The sequence below is a fragment of the Colias philodice genome, chromosome 27 (genome assembly GCF_061535455.1).
Source record: "Colias philodice isolate Cphi_HAF_F1 chromosome 27, ilColPhil1 Martin Lab GWU primary, whole genome shotgun sequence".
Lineage (NCBI taxonomy): Eukaryota > Metazoa > Arthropoda > Insecta > Lepidoptera > Pieridae > Colias > Colias philodice.
In genome coordinates this window covers 2,489,154-2,511,878 of record NC_143112.1, presented here as the reverse complement: position 1 = coordinate 2,511,878, position 22,725 = coordinate 2,489,154, and the positions used below count along the sequence as shown (strand labels likewise).

The 22,725-nt window shown below is 34.3% G+C and overlaps 1 protein-coding gene across 4 annotated transcripts in view; it reads left to right on the top strand.

Moving 5' to 3' along the window:
- LOC149476527 (protein turtle homolog B-like) overlaps positions 1-21,039 on the top strand; it is an 81,579-nt gene extending 60,540 nt beyond the window's left edge. For 3 of the 4 annotated variants that reach the window (XM_089711748.1, XM_089711752.1, XM_089711751.1), the window contains 8 exons: positions 508-577; positions 1,632-1,745; positions 5,037-5,149; positions 6,255-6,438; positions 14,597-14,725; positions 15,089-15,483; positions 19,060-19,255; positions 20,229-20,453. In XM_089711748.1, the coding sequence (XP_089567874.1) occupies positions 508-577; positions 1,632-1,745; positions 5,037-5,149; positions 6,255-6,438; positions 14,597-14,725; positions 15,089-15,483; positions 19,060-19,255; positions 20,229-20,275 (1,248 nt within the window). In that variant the 3' untranslated portion in view covers positions 20,276-20,453. Of the gene's footprint in view, positions 1-507; positions 578-1,631; positions 1,746-5,036; positions 5,150-6,254; positions 6,439-14,596; positions 14,726-15,088; positions 15,484-19,059; positions 19,256-20,228 lie in introns of all 4 variants that reach the window. The other variant, XR_016317806.1, reaches the window with a different exon arrangement.
- Positions 21,040-22,725: the final 1,686 nt, after the last annotated feature.

The following is a 22,725-nucleotide window of genomic DNA, read 5'->3' as shown; positions in this document are numbered from 1 at the left end:
GTGACACTTCTTTAGGCGCGTAGAGGGTAAAATTTCAAGGTCGCGTCATGGCAATACCGTCACGTCATGGAGTAAGGCGACGATTTGGTATCTTTGAAACTTGCCAAAGAAGTTTCACTTCTGACGTGTGCTCGGCACACGCGCTCTTTTTTTATTTGTCCTGCGACGGAAAGATTGAATTTCGGATTCTTTTAACGTTGTTGTACAGTACGATTCACGAAAGATGACTACAAATGGCGGCCGTCTGCGCACGTACACTCACGAAGAAAAGACTTAAGACAAAATAATATTTTAATGTTGGTTAAATAATTTGTGTAATGTTGTAAACGCTGGTTATGCAAAACCAAAAAGTATTTTCTTCATGAGTTTGAGTACGTGCGCAGACGGCCGCTATTTGTGGTCATCTTTCGTTAATCGTACTGTACCTTACTATTAAAGTAGTATTGAAGTTTTTTCAATTATAAAAATAAGAAACTTAGACATAATAAAAAAACATTTTTGTTCTAGCCTTCATCATTTCGCTGGTGGTTCAACAGTTCTACGTATACGGAACGAGAATTAACAAGTAATAGTGGAAGTGAGTTTTAACCTAATTATTATTTTGTTGAACAAATATTTTTTTCAGAAACATAAAATAGACCATATTTCATTTCTGCAACTTACACATCTTATGCATTCAAAATTCTCTCATTTAGAAAGGAAAAATAATTTCACTCTAAAATCTAAAAACATTACTCTCTTTTGAACAGTCGCGTAATATTCTAGCTCAGCTAAAACATTAAAAGGACATCAATCAAAATCCTGGAAATTGTATACGAAAATTGCTAGCCAACAAAAACTAATTTGCTTTTCCAATAGTCCACTTATATAGAGAATTCTGCGAATTTTTTGGTGAATAAAAATGTCCTTTCTATAATTATTGAACCAGAGGTATAAGAAATAGTAAGAAAAACTCATAGTATTATACTAAGACTTTTTGATAGCGAAATATGTTTTTTTGCAAATGTAATAGACGCTTTCATTTCTTCTTAATGTGTAAGTTGTATAAATTTTACGTTCATATGAAAAGAGAACATTCTCAAAGTTCGTTTTGGTATAATGTACCAGGACCAATCCTATTAAAGTGTAACAAGCTTTATGAACTTAATATTAAAGTCGATTGTTGAATAAGCTTATTTATTTGATTTAAGCAATTTTCTAAGGACTCTTATTACAACTATCTAGACCTATTTTAGACACTAGTCCTTCACAACGAAAATGCTACATACTTACATATTTAGTTCGTTTGCAATAGTTTTAAGTTGTGAAGGCAAATAAATGAACTTTTTATTTTATTTTATTTTTATTTAACTATTTGACGACGCGGTTGGCGCAGTGGTAAAGTAACTGCCTACTGAGCCGACGGATCCGGGTTCGATCCCCGGTCAGGGCAAATATTTGTGTGATGAACTCAATTATTTGTTCTTGGGTCTGGGTGTTATTTCTATATGTATTTATTAAATATTATATTTATCGTCGCCTAGTACCCACAACACAAGCCTTAATTGAGCTTACTGTGGGACTAGGTCGATTTGTGTAATAATGTCCTATAATATTTATTTATATTTATTTAACTATATTTTTCTCCCTAGATTCATACCACTACAAAGTGAATACATCATCAGAATATGGTTGGGTACAATGTACCGGTACCAACTCAGTGGGTCGGCAGACTGAGCCCTGTCTGTTCCACATACTGCCCGCCGGTCAGTATTATAGTTAGTTTAGTTTAAGATAGTTTAGATTTATCTCCAAACTAGCGGTCCGCCCCGGCTTCGCCCGTGCTACATATTACGCGATAAAAGGTAGCCTATGTTCTTTCTCAGGGTCTAAAGATTATCTGTGCCAAATTTCATCAAAATCGGTCCAGTAGTTTATGCGTGAAAACCATACATACATACATACATTCAAACCTTTCCTCTTTATAATATTAGTATAGATATACCACTACAAAGTGAATACATCGTCAGAATACGGCTGGGTACAATGTACCGGTACCAACTCAGTGGGTCTCAGAATACGGTTGGGTATACCCACATTACATCTTCGGTCACAATGTTTGTCAATGGACTCCTAAACCACTTAACCGATTATAATAAAATTCGCATACCATGTGCAGTTCGATCCAACTTGAGAGATAGGATAGTTTAAATATGTAGGTACTACAAAATTACATTTTATACATTATAATGTTGGTACATTACAATTGAACATTGTACCAACTTAATTGAATGGACTAAGCCCTCCTTTCTCTACGAACTGTATGCAAAGATTTTCTTGACTTTCTGGTAATTTAGTGTTTAACGATAATCCAGATTTTTACGAGATTTATACCATGAAATTGGACACTTCAACTTAAATACCCTTGGGTATACCCACATTACATTTACTACATTATACACCACATTACATTATATGCACTTTAATGTACCGGTACCAGATTGAGTCCTACCTGTAAATAACTTACTTTTACTTGCGGGTGAAACCGCGCGGTACAACTAGTAGTAAATAATGTGCATAGAATATTGAAACAATGTCTTCTTGACTGTTTTTTTTTTTTCAAATAATTTCTTATATTTTATGTTAACAATACATACCACAGTATTACCATTATTTCCTACAGTAAGGAATCGCCTTTGATGTCGCGCGATGCCGCCGCCAGCGTAGGTAATTACGCTGCCACACGAAAATACGCTAGGGTTGCAACAAATGGGAAATAAAACAATTGTGATTATTAATATTATGATGAAATCTTTATTCATATGTACATTCAAAATAATTGCGATTATTAAATCTGATGTAATTATTTGTTCATAAATATATAATTACAGATATTGCACTGCTAAATATTATTTACGTGGACACTTTATTTTTGGATGTTCTTAATTGTATATTATAAATTTATAACATTTAACTAAGTAATGCATTCGCATTGGGATGTACAATCTGATTAGAAAATAATGAGGACAACATATACATTATACATAGCTTTGATTTTAATTCAACAGATACAATTAATACAATCTTTCTGAAATATTGTTTCCTTCTGGGATTTCAATGTAGATTTACATCCGTAAACCGAACAGTTTGTGCGCGCCATAATAGAATATGTAAGTACCTATGTATAATAAAATTATTACACAAAAAATACGACTGCGTCATCCTTTCGCGCTAGGTAAAGCAAACTAAGCGTGTTTGCTTTACGCGGCCCGCGTCGCCCGACCCCCCGCCAGTTCCCCTCCGTTTCTCTGCACAAGTACATTCGTCGCACTACTGTAGGAAATAATGGTAATACTGTGATACATACTATGTTATAATTAATTAAATCACTGTATACTTTCTAGAAATTTAGTATTTCAGGTCAGTCTAGATTTTAGAAACGGTTCCGTTGTTAGAATACTGAAGATTGTGTGGATGGAATATTGAGATGATTTTCTCTGTTAGAACGAAACATTTTTATATTTGCATACTAATTGTTTAAATCGGTCTAGATTTTAGCCGCATGCATTTATAGTTAATAGTTAGGAAATATAGGTTTAAATACCTAGTCTCGTTTTTTTTTTTCACTTTTTTCTGTTTTATCTATGTTATGTAAGTTCTAACTATTATTCTAAATAGTCAACAATTATTTACAATCTATTTATTACTCTGCCACTAAACTTTTAGTAAAGAAACGTTGGTATAAATGAACAATAAACGCGATTTAAATCCGTTAAAAAGCAACTGTTTTCCGTTCTTATCAAAAGCAAGCTATTCGTTACATTAATAGTTTTTGAAACGGAGTATTTTGGACCACGATCGATGGATCCATTGAAACTCGTTAATTTACTTTAAAATAGTTCTTTCTCGTTAAATACACTTTCTTTCAGTTTAAACGTGTTTGTAACACCCCTTTCATTCTTATCTTAGAAATTATTATAGACTAACTGTGCCCCGCGGTTTTACCCGCAGTGCTCCGCTCCTGTTGGTCTAAGCGTGATGATATTGTATAGCCTATAGCCTTCCTCGAATAATGGGCTACCTAAGACGAAAAGAATTTATCAAATCGGACCAGTAGTTCCTGAAATTAGCGCGTTCAAACAGACGAACAAACTCTTCAGCTTTATAATATTAGTATAAATTAAAGCAACTGTTTTTCGTTCTTATCAAAAGCAAGCTATTCGTTAGATCAATGGTCCTTGAAACGGAGTATTTTAGAGCGCGATCGATGGATCCATTGAAACGCTTTAATTTACTCTAAAATAGTTCAATCTTTTTCGTTAAATACACTTTCTTTCAGTTTCTTTCAGTTGTTAAACCCGTTTGGTACTCTCGGTATTTAATAGTAAAAATAAAGTTTGCTTTCCTGTAAGCTGTAAGTATTTATCTGTTTAAAACTTTTTTTCTTACTAGTAAGGGATTTCCTCAGCTTGATACAGAAGTATTTTCACCTTTTCTTGTTCGTTTAAAAATGTATAAGAATATTGTAATATTGTTTTTAATCACGCATAAAACATCGTCATTTATCACCCAACCACACTGTCCACGTCATTAAAAAGCAAAGTTAACAATTTTGACTATTAATTAAAAGCGCCTCCAAAATATAACAAGTACTTACATAAATAAATAAAATGGGAGTTTGTTTGTTTCAAAATTTCAATTTTCCTTCAAGACAGACATCTGCACGTATTGTGCGTATGATACCCAACCGCACCGTCCACGTCTCTAAAAAATAAAAAAATACGTGAAGCACTCGAGGACTGCCGCGGTAAAGCTATTGCATGCTATGCCTTCAAGCCACACCTCCGCGCCCGTCGGAGTGGGGAGCGTGAGGTTTTTTCGTTACGGATTTCTCGATTCGGTCCCCGCGCTCAAGGCCCGCGATAGAAGCTATGCAATAGCTTAATAAACAATTTTGACTATTCAAAAGTGCAATATTGAGACGAGAAGCGCTTTACTTGTTAAAATAAGAACATAAATAAAATGGGAGTTTGTTTGAGTTCCAATTTTCCTCCTAGACAGGCCATCTGCGGTCCAGAGCTGTGACATAAGCAACGTGACGCACGACTGCTTCATGGCGTCGTGTACGCCTGGCTATGATGGCGGATTGCCTCAGGAGTTTTTGATGCAGGTGGGTGGTATTATATTTCTATATTATTTATTTATTCTTATTCTACTAGAGTTATGTTATAAAAATGTGTAAATTGTGTTGTGTGTTTTATTTGTCTATTTTTATGTTGTTTTATGTAATCTGTGGTCAACGTGATGAACATTTATGTACTTCTAGGAAAACTCTACGAAAAATTTCGAAGGGTGTTTATTCGAATAGTTATTGTTTGGATACATTCATAAAAATGTATGTTTTAACGACCAAAATAGCAAATATTTTCATATGAATACGTAATTAAATTCTAATGAACTATTTATTCAAATAGTAAAATTTTTCTATAGTATTCGTTTGTTCTAGGAAAAAGTGCTTGCTAACATTTATTTTAGCAGTTTAAAGCTGATTACATTTAAAACAAATGAAGTTAAATATGTATGTATAGTGAAAAATATCTTTCTATTTGAAAAATATGGAAAACGAATACTCTTAATGATCGAAGTTTTTTTAATACCGATAACGTAAACTATGTCAATAGTTATATAACTTGAGTAAAGTATTCTTAAGTGATCTATTGATGTGGTAGGCTTTTGAATTATTTATTAGGGAAGGGCAGAAATGTAGGCTTCTCTATACATTGAGTATAGTGTGGAAATCAGGATTGCTCATGTTTTATTTAGATTGTTACTGTTTTCAAAATCGATGATTTATTGACTGCATTGTTGAATATGTATGAAACACGACACGGGGGTTGAATTATAACTTTATCATTCTAATATTATGAATGCGAAAGCCTGGCGTTAAGCTTTCATGGCTACACCACGGAATTTTGAATGAAATTTGGAATGAAAATAGTTAGTTTCAAACAGAGGTTCTTTTTTTTTAATAAATTACATACGGCTCCTATTTTTTTTTCTAGTGGTTTTGTCAACGAGTAAATTTGTTTATAAATATTGTCTGCTCGACTTTTAGTACTAATATAATATATTTGACATTGTAATATTAATGTATTCGATTAAAGATATAGTAATATTTTGCTCTGAAGAACTAGATACCCATGTTTGTCATACTATCTATCTATTATAGTAACATTTTACTTTGATTCGATTGCCATAAAAAATATTATCTCTAGGTATTCGTGGTGGAAAATGGAGCGTTAATAACAAACAGAACAGGCTTGGCAGCGCAATGGCGAGTGTGTAATGTCTCCGGCGCGGTTTCTGTGCGCGTTTCTGTGTACGCGTACAATAGAGTTGGGTCTAGCGAACCCCATACGGTTACTGTGGGGTTGTTGGAACATCCGCAACGACATACAGGTCAGTTATTTTTGATAAAAACGTTATAAATCTTCAAAATATTAGGTATGTATGTAATGTGTTGGTGCGAATTCTGTGTACGCGTACTATAGAGTCGGGTCTAGCGAACCCCATACCGTTACTGTGGGGTTGTTGGAATATCCACAACGACATACAGGTTAGTATTGCTGCAATATATGCAAGTAGGGAACTTATATATTTAGGTTTAGGTTGAACGATATATGTAAGTAGGGAACTTATATATTTAGGTTTAGGTACGAATTTGTGTACGCATACAACAGGGTCGGGTCTAGCGAACCCGTAGAGCTACAATTGATTTTATTTTACCACCCATAAGTCATAACTACACACGGGTTGATTTTGGTATGTGGACCTGTAAAAGGCCTATAATATCTACGATTTTTTGTATTTTTCTATTGAATAAATGATTTGAATGTCAAAACATAAAATACACGTGTGACTTAAACGAACTTTTTGTAGGTATATATGTGGTTTTGTGAAAGAAAATAAAGACGTATTTTTGTCAAGGTTATCAAAAATAAAAGTTAGGACAACTAAATGCTAATTAAAATTTATAAAACGTAAGAGTATATGAAATTAAGCACACATATCTACAAAAGAATACATTATACTTGCATCCCAGTTCAACACAGCTGAACACAGAGCTGTCGATTATCTGTAATATAAAAATGAATCGCAAAATGTGTTGGTAAGCTCATAACTCGAGAACGGCTGAACTGATTTCGTTATTTTTTTTTTAATATTCCTTGAAGTACGAGGATGATTCTTATATAGAGAAAACACGGGCGAAGCCGGGAAAGCTAGTTGTCTATATATTTGACCTATATTAATACAATTAATAATTATGTGAATCAAGTATATAATTCATACTTAATAAATAATAAACATGTAGAAAAGGATATGCGAATCGTATTGTATTTAATCAGCGTTTATAAATACTACAGGGAATGTATTTAAAACAAAGTAGGTACATATTTGTTGAGCTTCAGATATGGTTTTGTTTCATTTTTATATTATTAATGTTATGAAGTAAGATATTAATCTGTATTTTAAAAGAAACTAATACATGTTCATTTTCGAAGAAACTTTCACATGTTCGAAACTAAATTTCATAGTTCGATTCGATATTTTCCTACATTTTTAATTACAACAACTGATACACGACTATTGTTATTAAAGTTTTGTTTTTATTCAATATAGAAAAAGTAATTGAAAGAAAGATACTTACAATCGTGTTTTTAGTATACTAGTTTTCCGCCCGCGGCTTCGCCCGCGTTGTCAAATAAAAACCCGCATAGTGCCCGTGGGGTTTCCGGGATAAAATCTATCCTATGTGTTAATCCAAGTTACCCTCTATATGTGTGCTAAATTTCATTCTAATCGGTTCAGCCCCCCTAGTCAAGTGGCTTTCTGTTAGCGTAGCGTTCAATAGAATAGACTAAGAATGTATGAGATTGACGTAGGCTGTAGATAAACGTATCTAAACGTATCTAGTAGTATTTGCGTGAAAGAGTAACAAACATACATCCATTCCCACAAACTTTCGCATTTATAATATTAGTAGGATTTCAAACAGAACATAAAAGAACATTAAAATATAATTTCGATAATAACTCACTTAATTCCAGTAAATGAATAAGGTTTGACCCTAAATATACGCAGTATTAATTAAATTAATTATTTGTAGGGGTCAAAGACACCCTTGTTAATAGAATAATCGTCTAGACTGTATTTATGACGATCTTTTATTGCAGTTGATGTTTCAATTTATAAAGGATATTTCTAAATAAAATTAGGTAAAATGTAACGAGATTTCTTATTTATAAACCAACTAAATACTAAGCAAAAATGGCCATTCATATCTCAATGAAATTAAACGCAATAATAATATTTTTATCAACACTGAGAAGTTTCATAGCTATGCTAATCTGGTAACCACACGATCAAAGCCACGTGCACAACTAGTTTTGAATACATACGTATATATTAGATAGGGACAAAAGAAAGACTCATATTTTCACTATTAATTAAGATTAAAAGATACCCATTTAATAGCTAGGGGTCGAATGCACCCCTGAGCCTCCCGCAGCGGCATACGGGTTGGAATAATTGACGCTAATAATTTAATTTATGTATTGTTATGAAAAGATGCTAATAATTTATGTATTACGACCTCTGATTTATTTCCTATTGTCGTTTTCATTGTATTGTGTAGTAATTTCGCTTTGAAGGTTTAACAAGCTGTAATTCGCGGTGTCGCTCGAGACTTTATATAGGTCAAAAAATAATCAAATTTGACTTTAATACATTAAATATAGAAATGTCTGCAATAACATAATTAAAACACTGAAAAGGGAATACTACAAAGATAAACTTATTAAAAGTAAGGGAAATATGAGAAAAACATGGCAAGTTATTAAAGATGTGTGTAATTTAAATAAACGTAAAGATCCTACAAATGAACTTCTACAGTCATGTGATGATCCAGTTATGTCACTCAATAATGTGAATTCATACTTTACCTCGGTTGGTGGTACGCTGGCAAATTTAACATTGCAAAAAATGAATACCACGCAAAGTGATCTCGCTGCTCGCTGTAAAAAAACCAACTCACCGCTTAATTCTATGTCTCTTCTTCCTACAGATCTGGTAGAAGTCAGAAATGTCATACTTAGCTTAAAACCACATAGCGCTCCAGGCTGGGATAACATTTCCGCAAATCTATTGATAAAATTTGTTAATTTTCTTGTCGAGCCAATTGCATTTCTATGCAATCTCAGTTTTGACAGTGGGGTTTTTCCTTCAGCGTTTAAAAAGGCTATTGTCAGTCCAATACATAAAAGTGGAGACAAAAGTAACCCAACCAATTATAGACCCATTTCTTTACTTTCAAATTTATCAAAGATCTTAGAAAAATTAGCTAAAAAAAGATTAGTAAAGTATCTCGAGAAAAATAACATACTTAATAGTAATCAGTTTGGCTTTAGAGAACGAATGTCAACCGAAGATGCTATTCTCTCTTTGACTTCAAAAATCGTTCACTATCTTGATAATGGGTTCAAATGTATAGGAGTGTTCCTCGATTTACAAAAGGCTTTTGATACTGTCTCCATTCCTATCCTTTTATCAAAGCTAGAGAATGTAGGTGTGAGGGGACTCGCACTTGATTGGTTTACAGATTACTTGACAGCTAGGACGCAACGTGTTAGGGTTGATAGTCTTGAAAGTGAATGCTCAGAGTGCACTTTTGGCGTTCCTCAAGGAAGTACATTAGGACCTACCCTCTTCCTTGTATATATAAATGACCTATGTTGTATTACCTTACGTGGACTTGATCTTTTCATGTTCGCAGACGATACTGTTTTACTCGTCCATGATAAGACTTGGTCAACTGTAACAAAACTTGCTGAAGATTGCCTTTCCGTAGTGACTAGTTGGTTGGAAAATAGCTTACTCACTATCAATACTAGCAAAACGAAATATATGTGTTATAGTATTACATCAAAAGGTGCCGCTAGTGAAGACACGATTCTTAAAATACACACTCACCCATGTAATCGTGGTAACCATATTGGAAGCTGCAACTGTGCTACGCTCTCGCGTGTTCACTCTATTAAATATCTTGGAGTTCAGATCGATGACAATTTGAATTGGACTTCACATATTTCCACTTTATCTTCTAGAGTTCGTCAACTAATTTATATTTTTAAAACTTTGAGATCTGTCGCAGAACAAAAATTAGTAATAGAAACCTATAAATCCTTGTGCGAATGTTTAATAAGGTATTGTATATGTGCTTGGGGCAATGCATCCAAATCGCTCCTTATAACAGCTGAGCGTGCCCAGAGAGCAATTCTTAAAGTCTGCCTTCATCTACCATTCAGTCATCCCACAAGTGAGGTTTATAAAAAAGCCAGAGTTTTAAGTATCAGAAAGCTTTTCATATTTGAAACCCTGAGACGCTATCATAAAAAGGACGTGCCTTACTTACCTGAAAGTACCAAGCGTGTGGACCGTTGCCCATTTCCGATAACGAAATCAAGATTCGCACAAAAGCACTACAATGTAGTTGCGCCGCACCTGTACAATATTATAAATAAAGAATTAAAATTGAAAAAAGTAAACAATAATGGAATAAAAAACTTAATACTCACCTGGCTTGAGAACTTTGACTACGACGATACTGAAATTATTTTAAGGGATCTTTTAACAACATAGTATAGATAAAAAAAAAATATTGTATATAATAAATCACATCAACAGAAAATGTTTATAAATTACAACATTTATGCACAACTACAATCACTCATTCACACACGCACACACGCACACACTCTCACACACCCACACACACCCACATACACCCACATACACACACACACACTCACTCACATTCATCTAGATATACACAAATGCGCTTACGTATAAATTTAACTTACCTTGTCTTTATTTTTGTTATTTTAGAGCTTTTAGTTTAGTTTGTAGACATAATACTATGATCAATATTGGGAGAAGCCTCTGGCTCCTGAGACACAGTTTTAACTAGTTCAGGAGTCGAAGGATTCATTATCTAGACCTGTACAATTATTATGTCAATAAAGATTTTTATTATTTTTTTTTATTATTATAAATTGGTTTTAAAATGAGGCAAAATTAACAAACGTAGGAAATGTTGAGTTATATTTTGACTGATTATGGCTTTGTTAGCATTTTAAAATCAAATTAAACAAAAAGCTCGACAAAAAAAGATATTTTAATTGCTTGGTACATAAATAAAATGATATAGTCACTTATTAAAACTTGATCCACTGTATATGAATATGCAATAAGATGCAAATAATCTAGGTCTATTTTTAAATCTAGTAATGGATATAAACGGAAACAAAACCGGTCAAAATGTATTCCACACTAATCAGAATTGTTTTTTGTAAACACAGTAGGGTTCCTAGAACACCTACGAGGTACATTATTTAAATGCATACGGGTTCGTTATTTAACTAACGAGGTAAAATGTTGGGTTTTTATTATGTCAGAAACATTCCATACAGGATCTGTGGAAAACCAAAAAATATCTATCACATAAGGATGTGAACATACGAAAAATAATTATTTTTAACAAAAAATAAACCGCTTTAAAATTGTCAGACCTAGTCCTAAATGAAACACAGGAGAAAGAGCTTGCAAATAAAATCATCAAAATCGGTACACCCAGTCGAAAGTTTTGCGGCAACAAACAAAAAAAATACATTTTTATGAAGACGGTTAAAACAAAGCGATACCCACAAAACCATCAGGTTTGTAAATGTAGCTGAATTCTCACTAGCGGAAATTTCCTAACGGTTTCCGCAGTAATAATTCCGCCATAAATCAAAGGGGACGCGGAAATTCGGTGTATGTAAACGTTGTAATGTAGCGTGGAATTCACATCAATATCTTGATCGTGGAAATGGAAAATCCCAAAGGTTAAATGCATTTCACACTTTATTTTTCTGTTTAATTTTCTTTGGCAAGTATGAACCTTTTGTGTTCTGGTAACTTTAAAAGCAACTCTTATTAAGAGCGTAAAGGGTCTTATAGATGGCAATTTTTGTTAGTAATACAATTTAGTTATCTCGAATGTATATATTCGGCTTAACCTAAGTTACGTGATTAAGTTTGTAATATTGATCTAATTTTATTTATAGGCCTTATAAAAACACCACATGCAATAGATAGTTCAAACTCATTTTAAAGTGAAACTTTTATTACATCGTCTCAAACTTTTTGGTCTGTGTAGCGCATGTCGCGTGTATCGCGGCTGCCGAGTAGGTATACCTACTCGGCAGCCGACCGTCACGCGACATGCGCTACAAAGCAGTGTTCGGAACCGTTCGAACAGTTTCACTTTTACCGTGGTTTCATAAAACCACACAGCATTTTTTATTTCTTTTGCTACAAATATTCCTTTGGCCTTAAATAATACTTTATATTAATCCAATTTTTGCCCTAAAAGCTGGATCCTTTGCACTAATTTCACCTAAAATCCAATAGATAGTTCCATAACTCAAGATTAAATCCGTTTCCATTTAATAGTCAAGTAGTCGTTTGCGGGAATGTTCAAATTAAGTTGAAGCTGGTTCAGTGAAGCATGCTCATTAGTGCAGTAAGGTTATCGATTTTGTCTTAGAAATATGCTTGGTTTGGTACCGAAATGGTATATAGGATGCCAATTGGAATAAATACTGTGTGATTGGATGTTTCGTGAAGGAATATTTGATAGAACAGTAAAATATTGAATAGGGGAAAAGGTTATAGATAAAACTTTTCTTCTAGATAAGACACCAACGTGCTTGGTTAACATGGACCAACTGGCACTAATTTCCTATCAAACAAAAAAATCACGCCAAGCACATGAAAATCTATTTAATATAGTCAAATTGAGAACCTTATTCCTTCGTTAAAGGAAAAATATTGTAAAGTATTGAATAGTAACAAGAATCTTAATATACTATTATAAAGGCGAAAGTTTGTATGGATGTTTGTTACTCTTTCACGCAAATACTACTGAACCGATTACAATGAAATTAAGCACACAAGAGGGTAACTTGGATTAACACATAGGATAGGTTTTATCCCGGAAATCCCACGGGAACGGGTTTTTCTTTGAAAACGCGGGCGAAGCCGCGGGCGGAAAGCTAGTAATTTAATAGTGTTCAAATCTTTTTTATTGATTATCTTAAAGCTAGAAATTGTAATTTGAAATTGAAGAATGAAACCTAATATCTTTAAAGACGACTTCGAAATGTGATCACTACAGTTAATTATCCCATAGCAAACGCGCAATGTTCTAACAGTAGACAGTCTAGCAAACGCGTTGAAAATCAATTGAGCCAACGTTTTCATCCACAAGACAATGTCTTAAAGGATTTAGCTTTCATGTGTGTTTCTTATCTCTTCAAGACATCACTTTGAAGTTAGACAATACAGTTAAATCCCTTGTATAAAATATACCTACATAATATATTATATAACTACACACTTACTAAATTTTATGAAATAAGCGGGTAGTATTCCAGGAAAGGTAGGGCAAACTTATAGAACGCCCACATCTCGTTATTTATTTTTATTCGTATGTATTGTAAAGTGAGAAGTATTACTGAGAAATCCCTCATTCTAGAAAGTCCTTATAGCAATGTCCGAACAATGTTTGAAGCAGCAGTTTTGATCGTCGAACAATAAAATGCTGAATTCCCAAAAATCGTATTTCTTTTCCAACTCGAAAATCCCAAATACATTGGCGCAATACGAACAGAGACATAAAACGCTGAAAATAAATACGATGAAACAATTATTAATCGGGAAATGTCTTTTATCTTCCCCGAGAGAAGCGATTCTAACCCTCGCTATATTTTTTATGACGTTAAATATGTGCTAAAATCAATCAGGATTGGCGCCGTACCGTCTGCTTGCAAAACATCGATTGGAAGTGATTGAAACTGTTATCTTTGTTTTGTTGTAGAATTTCATTTGGCTGTTCCCCGTTTTTATGGGTTAGCAACAAATATTGCTTGTACTGGCAAAATATACGATATTATACTCGTTTGCTATATGCCTTACAACTGTTTTCAATCTAGCTTTTATATGAATTTGCTAAATGCTATCTAATAATTTAGATCTACAAAGTTAAATATTTTCTTTCTCAAACCACATACAATTCTTACCATTTTAGTATTCAATGTTTGAAAACTACAACCAATACATTTTATAGAAGGATCTCCTTTAAATAAGAAAAGTTTACACTCTACAGTATTACTATCTACATATTTTGCGTACTCTCCCTGTTATTTCTTCAAATTTTAGAACTAAAAAGAAAATATATCCCTTACATAACTTATTAACTTATTGATTTGTATACAAGTGTATCGTCAACAAGCTTCTGCAGTAAATTAGTATCCATTTTGTGTACTTTTTCTCTAAATAACAATTGTAGAACTAGCAAGAGAATATTAAGTTAAGGGGTTGAGATAAATGATTCAGAAATTGACGACTTTAACGGATTTTAAACGCGATTTATTCAGTATATTATTAACCCGACATTTGCACAATTTATAGCAAGTCACGGGGAGACTAAGTGATTTAACTAAGTATTTATTTGCAGGTGTATCATCAGTAAGTGTACAGCTATCTGCTGTATTAGTATCTGTTCTGTGTGCAGTCAGCGTGCTTGTGTGTGTGGGGACATTAGCCACATTCGTACTATGCTATCGACATTGTCAGCCAAGACGAGGTATGCATTTATTACCTTAAGTTCCTAAAATGAAGAGTTAGGAGTTCTCAATTTGTAGCAGATATTTTTTGAGGGTTTAAAATTACTGTCTTTGTGTTTTTAAATACAAAGAATCTACTTAGTGTTAAAACGAGATATGAATGTAGAAAGAATATTGTTACGAAAAGGGAAAATTTTCTTGTCGATTTAAAATACGAGGTTTAAATCCAAGGCACTTTTTTGTACCTTGTCTTATTTTTTATGTATTCACGGAAGAATTAAACCCAAACATTTCAATAGTATAACGTTCACAACTGATATACCAAGACGATATTTCATATTACTTAATTCTAATACCCAAACTTTAAACCAAAACAATTTTAGGTGAAAAAACAGAAAAAACCAAAAGCCGTGACGAATCCACGAAAGACCTTCTCGAAGACAAAAGTGACACAAAAGAGGAGAAACATTCAGAGACGAATCCCGATATAATACCAGTAGAAACTAAACTGAACGCCAGTATTTCTGGCAGTGTGACCGAACAAATGACAACACAGCCATTACTAACGCATTGCTGTGAAAGAAATCAATTCTGCGATCAGTATTTAGTTCGTCCGATGCAATACCACGTACATCCGTATATGGAAAACAAGCAGAGTGTCAGTTTGGAACCTTTGGACTTGAATTATCTGCCGACTGAGTATAGACTGCCTCACGATAAGGTGTATGAAGATTGGCTGAGGTATAAGAACGCTTTGCCCATGGATACTAGTAATTTGGTAAGTTTTTACATTATCAGTATAATATTTAACACCATCATCGTCATGAAAGCAGCTATCATCAAACCCAAAATCATCACTATCATTATTGTTACCAACATAACCATCATCATCACTACCACTACCAATATGGGATTATGATGCGGTTTTTTGTTATAGATAGAGTGATTTAAGAGGAAGGTTTTAGTATATAACTAGCGACCCGCCCCGGCTTCGCACGGGTGCAATGCTGATACTGAATACACTACAGAAAAACTGTGAACGTTGTATATAAAAACATAGCGGCCCGCTCCGGCTTCGCACGGGTATAAAATAGATAGCCGGGCGGCCGGCCGGTACCGCCGCAAACGCTACGTCCCGCAATTTTTAAATCTGTAATATCTTCGAAAATATTCACTTAAATCATACGGTGTAATGGGCCATATAGATCTATATTAAATGAACAATGTATTCAAGGTATTTAATTGGTTAAGGATTAATGCTGTATTAGTTAAAATCGCATCGAAAATTAGCCATTATTTGTCGTAAAAAGTAAATGACAAAAAAAAGTTATTGTGGGTTATCCATAAGAGATAGACATATACCATCGCGGACTTTTCTGTAGACCTTTTCAATGTGTATAATACTTAGTACATTATTTTGATAAAACTCGTAGGGTTCAGCCTGCGTTTGCAATGTAAGCGGAAAAAATGTAATTTTTTACGACATCACATTAGAAATCTCAAAAATAACAGTACTTCTCCACTATTTAATGGATGTTATTATACATATAAACCTTCCTCTTGAATCACTCTATCTATTAAAAAAAAGCGCATCAAAATCCGTTGCGTAGTTTCAAAGATTTAAGCGTACAAAGGGACATAGGGACATAGGGACAGGGAAAGCGACTTTGTTTTATACTATGTAGTGATTTATTAGGTTTAAGACAAAGCGGGCGCAGCCGCGGGCGGAAAGCTAGTAGAGTTATAAAGAAGGCATTTCTTAAAATAATTACGAAGTTCATTGTCATTTCGATGAAGAGATAGATTGATTATTATTTCAGTACTACCCGGACCCCTATCATATTAAACGCAATCATGTATTGTCTACTGGAATATTTTTGTATAGGACATTGAGATAATATTAATAGGAGACGACACCGCCTACATCACTTATGTTCCACTCAACATACGTCATGTGACGTATGTTGAGCGGTATTTTTTAATGGTTTTAAAGTGAAACGCATCAAACATGCCTTCGTGTGTGTTACGATATTGCACAAATAATACAAATAATACGGAAAAGTGCAAAGGAATAACTTTCATCGGTAAGTACCTAACTAAATAATAATTTTTAAAACTTAGTTAGAGCAAAAAAATGGCGCACAGATTTTGTTCGTGGTGTCTCCTCCATACGTAGTAATATTATCTCAATGGTATAGGATTAAGATCTTTTCATATTTTTAATTACGCATAATTTTAATAAAATTTACATAGATATTTCTCAACAGTAAAAAATATTTTTACCTCGTAATTAACTTCAATCGATCATTTGAATTTGATATCCCATACATTATATGAATAATATAGTGTTGGTGTTCTTTATAATGAGCCAATTATAATGACAAATTATGTTTATACATAGTTCTATGGAATATAGTTTAGGTGTATCACTTGTATAATTATTACGTCCATCATGTAAAGCCGGGTATCCACTTAGGTTCGCCGTGGATTGCGAACAATGTGTGCTCCGCGAACGTGAACGTGTATAGTGTACACACTTAGGCTGCAACATCAGTGCTCCTGTCGGAGCGCTAAATTCCGCGCTCCGGTCTCCAGTAGACACACGACAAACGGTCGGTGCAAACATGCCGCCTCCAGAATTAGTAGGAAGTGCAGCTTATATTTTGATACATTATATTGTGATGGAATACAAACAACCTCCTCAATTTTGGCAAGGTAATATGAATAAGGGAAGAAGAAATAATGAAATAATGCATATATTCATCATTTCATCGGACCACTCCATGTTCGCGAACTTAACAAACACACGCTCGCGTCCACGAACAAACTGCGCTCCCCTTTGAGTTCGCGCAAAAAACCGCTTCCGGAGCGCTCCGCCGTGCTCCGATCGTGCTCCAGTCGCACTCCGCGATCACGACGTATCCTTTATGTTTGGTTTGCGGAGCGGGCGCGTTCGCAAACCACGGCGAACCTAAGTGGATACCCGGCTTTATAACCGACTTCCAAAAATGAGGATATCTTTTGTTCCATTGTATTTAGAAATAATAATTCAGGTTTGGAGTTATCTACGAATTGCTTCAAATAAAACTATTAAAAGATATAAGTAATATTTATCATTATTAAATTAATTAGCAAAATGCATTTTTAATATCACCCATCTACTTCTGCCAATTTAAAGGCGGTTTAGTTTTGTTAAAAAACATACAATAGAACATTTTATAATTAACTAGCTTACCGCCCGCGGCTTCGCCCGCTTTGTCTAAATTATATACCTTCCTCTTGAATCACTGTATCTATTACAAAAAACCGCATCAAAATCCGTAGCGTAGTTTTAAAGATTAAAGCATACAAAGGGACATATTAAAATCGGGACAGAGAAAGCGACCGTTTTATACTATGTAGTGATTAATTCCTTCAATTAGTAACCACTTAATTTAAAACTTAACAATTCCATGAAACGTAACGTTAAATGATATAAATTATTTACAAAGTTCATAGATTAAGTGTTTCCGTAGTTAGCAACAATTCCAAAGTTCCGGAATGAATACGTAATTGTACTGCAAGTTTCACAATATGCATAATTTATTTGAATTAGGGAACTAAAAATTGAATATTTGCTTTGATTAAAATTGTTTTTGTATGTTTTCCAACTTGTTTTTCAGATTCTGGAAGAAAAACTTAGTTTTTATCAATAAAGTTTTAATTAACGGAATTTTCTGATAAAAAATACTAATTTGTTTTTCTGTTTACATTATTCTAAAGGAAACACTAGAAGTTTTCTATCGTTCGAGTATAAAAAAGTATTTTAATCAAAAAATATTCTAATATAAAGTATTTGTTTAGTAAAAAGTAAAAACTCGTTTGCTACTATATTTGTATAGATTAGGGTCAGATTACAGAGAAAACATGTTGACATGTGATAGTTATAACTTGTTAATGATGTGTCTATAACTTATAAGATATTGCTAACGGCGTCTAAGAAAATTACGAATAAATTAACCTTCAGTTCCGTATTCTGGAATGTTTGATATGAAATTTTGTCATACATTCTTAATTTTGTCTCACGAAAATAAGGTTCTATGTCAATTCCATAAAGTATTGTAATACTTACATATTTCTGTATTTTTGAAAATTACTGAATAGTATGAACACTTTGAAATTATGCGTAAAACACTTTTCGGAGTTTTGGGTCCAGCTATAAATTGCTAGTTTAAATTAATTAAGTAATTCTGAACTTTTGAATTATTACAAAACTACACAAGTCAAAGTCTAGAAGGTTACATAGGCATTCTTGCTATGCAGTTCAATGTATTGAAAATTTTTCACATTTCTAACGATAAATATTATTCCCTAGCTCCCACCCCAACAACTGGCACAACCGAACACAATTTACAGCAGCATTAAACGGAATCCTCTCAAACTGGTCAAAATGCCAGAACTGGACTGTCATGTGCCATACCCGAGGAACTATTCGCCGTCACTACATCTCAACCCGGACAACAATACCGCCCGGTTCACACAGGGTATGGATGTGGGGAGTATGACAGAAGGTGGGTTGACCATTTTTGGCACATTTAAAGTCCTACAGATTATGACAGATGGTGGGTTAGACCATTTTTGGCACATACAGATATTTATGAAGCAGTTTGCCCGGAACATTCTAGCAAGATTTGGGACACTTTTTTACAGAATTCTGTAGGTTAAGAAATAGTAGCAAGGTTTTCTTGTAGAAGATTCTGTTAAATTTTTCATACCAAAATTTGCTTGCTTTAAAGTTTGAACTGAATAATTAGAACATCTTTTTCCATAAAGTATTTGTATTTTTAGTGCTTTTTTAATCATCACGACTACCTTCACATAATAGTGTGGAATTAGGATTTTAAAAAAAAAATTGTTAAATTTCCTTAAAACACAGAAAATCGATGTATCATTTAAAAAAATGTCAATGAAGTCACTTAATGGCTCATTTTGAAAATATCTCCAAACAGATATGACGGAAGAAAGGGCCCAAAGGCTATTTTTAAAAAGAGTGACGTCAGCAATTCTGACGTCACCATCATCAGAGCAGGCGCTCACACTCGAAGTAGAACGCCCGTAGGTATTTTACTGCCCTTTTAATCTACGTCGAAATTAAAGAGAGAGCTCCGAACGCTCCGACGGCCGGCGAGTGAATGTGTTCTGTGCCGTCGGGCGATCGCATTTAAAGCAAACCATGACTCACAAGAATTAGTTTGAGTGTTGCCACTCGAATTTTTACAATGAATTTTTATCATTTTTAACAAAGATTAATTATTTCGTTAATTTAATTATTTCATTAGTGGTTGATTAATGAATCAACCACTTATTTAAAAAGATCAAAGTAAACTTTAGCTAGTTATAATTATTTAGTAGTTTGAGGGTAGTCGTTTATCGTCGTTGCGCCGACAGATATATATCATATAACATAGAATTCCTTTGAAAACCTACCAACTTATTAACAAAATAATGTTATACATAATTTTAAAATGTTTTTTTCCTCCACAGATCCAAACAAAACCGAAGCTCCATCCAACACTCCCACACAACGATGAAACGTGAGTACTTATGTGCGTGTGCGTGTGTGTGTATAAACACTAATGTGTGATTCGTGTTACCCAGAGTTCATGATTATCACTACACCGTGCTAGGACCGGACCGTGCCAGGGCCGGACCGTGCCGGGACCGGACCGTGACCGGACCGTGCCAGGACCGGACCGTGCCAGGACCGGGCCGTGCCGGAACCGGGAAACAAATTAAAAAATATCCATGTCGCAGTCATTTGGTTGAATCTGCTATTTGATTGAATGACTATCGCGTTCATTGAATGGCAGATTTACTTTTTCCAAACGTCCACAAGGAGACTGTTGGGAGCCGACTATAGTTTAGTTAAAAAATACAACGTACCTAACCTAACCCACCCCCTTATCCAATCGATTAACATTACATTAAACAAATTGACGAGTTGTCTTTCAATTAAATGTCGTCATTCAATGAATGCGCTAGTCATTCAATCAAATAGCAGATTCAACCAGAAGCGAGATCCATACAAGGTGAGCAGTGATCGGAAAAAGTATAATTAATTGTTTGATCGAGCCCCGATCCGGGCACGGTCAGGGCACGGTCCGGTCCCGGCACGGTGTAGCGTAATCTATTAATTGTAAATATTATCGTTAATTGCATTTAAGTGATTGCAGATTGAATTGAATTATTTATTGTAAAATATTAATTATTAATTTGATTAATAACAAAGACTGTAATATTGTTATTTTAAATAAATTGTTTATAGGCTAAGTAATTTTTAATTAATAAATATGGTAATGAAGTTTGGGCTTTTATTTTATATCCTTACCTTCTAATATTAGCATACCTATATAGATATTTTAATATGAATAAAAATCTATAATGACAACAAAATATCATGTTATGCAAAATAGTCCACAGGAAAACAATTCTAGTTTTCAAAAGTTCATTATTTATATTATACTAGCTTACCGCCCGCGGCTTCGCCCGCTTTGTCTAAAACCTAATAAATTATATACTAAAACCGTCCTCTTTAATCACATTATCTATTAAAAACAACCGCATCAAACAACGCAAAATCCTTTGCGTAGATTTAAGCATACAAAGGGACATAGGGACAGAGAAAGCGACTTTGTTTTATACTATGTAGTGATTTATTTAATACTAGGTTTCCGCCCGCGCAGTCAAAGAAAAACCCGCATAGTTCCCGTTCCCGTGGGATTTCCGGGATTGCGTCATATTCCCGGGATAAAAAGTAGCCTATGTCCTTTCTCGGGTATCAAAATATCTCCATACCGAATTTCATGAATATTGGTTCAGTAGTTTAGGCGTGATTGAGTAACAGACAGACAGAGTTACTTTCGCATTTATAATATTAGTATGGATTATATTTACCAGTCCTTTTTACCTTTGTTATAAAAAAGTTAGGTTATCTACAAAATATACCTACACTTTACAATAATACCTACACAAATTTCAACCATACAATAATCTTACAGAGCAACAGGTTTCCGCGGACCTTACTGAAATAATAAAATATGAAAATACATTTACTGGCTAAAAGGTTCTATAAGATATCAGCAAACTTGACACAGCCTACCTCGGGGGACCATTAAATCTATCAAGTTTTTCTTCCGACATCATATTATTTCGTAATTTTACTTTTATCTTTCAAGATAGTAAAAGAAACTCAAAACTTGTTTTAGTAAAAACATTATTTTTTCATTTATTTTCTAAGGCAGAAAAACAATTTAATCATCCCTAGTACTTTTAACTATGTCACTGATAGAATGGGTTGCTTGGAAGAAATTGCTTGTAGCAATAAAGCCGCCTTTTGACTAAATATGTCCTATTAAGTAAAATTTGTATTTTCTGTTTGTGTGCTTGCTTATAAATAAAAAAAGACGGGTTGCACTGGGGGAGTGCCGGCAGAAGTGAAAACTTGATTATTAACGTTGAGCATGTTTGATATCCATCCGTCTAAAGCTGGGTATCGACTTCGCGCTCCTGGCGCGCGCGCCATGAATGACCGCGCCGAGAGTGCGTTCCGCGGAGCGCGTTCCAAATAATTGAAGTATATCGACTAAGCGCGCCTGGCGCGCGTGGCAACTGTTCCAGTGTTTGACCGTTCATCATGGTAGCTAGTCGTGTACGAGCAGCAGCAACATTTTTTTCTTTAACTCCGGCACAGGGACTCTCATTTCACTACTGATTTCTCTCCAAGCATCTTCTCTCATCGATTTATTATGATACGAAGAAATTTTACTGTTCCACAAAACTTCTTTCGTACGGCGTGCCATATAGCTGAATTAATTTACGGCAACTTTGGTTATCCATAATTATTACTCGGAGCGCAACAAACACAAAAAATACGACAAACCCGTCTACATTGGCGCGCGCGCCACGTTTAATGCGCGGTAAAAAACCGACACCCGACGGAACGGACCGCTCCGCGTTCGACCGCTCCAACGAACATTTTGGC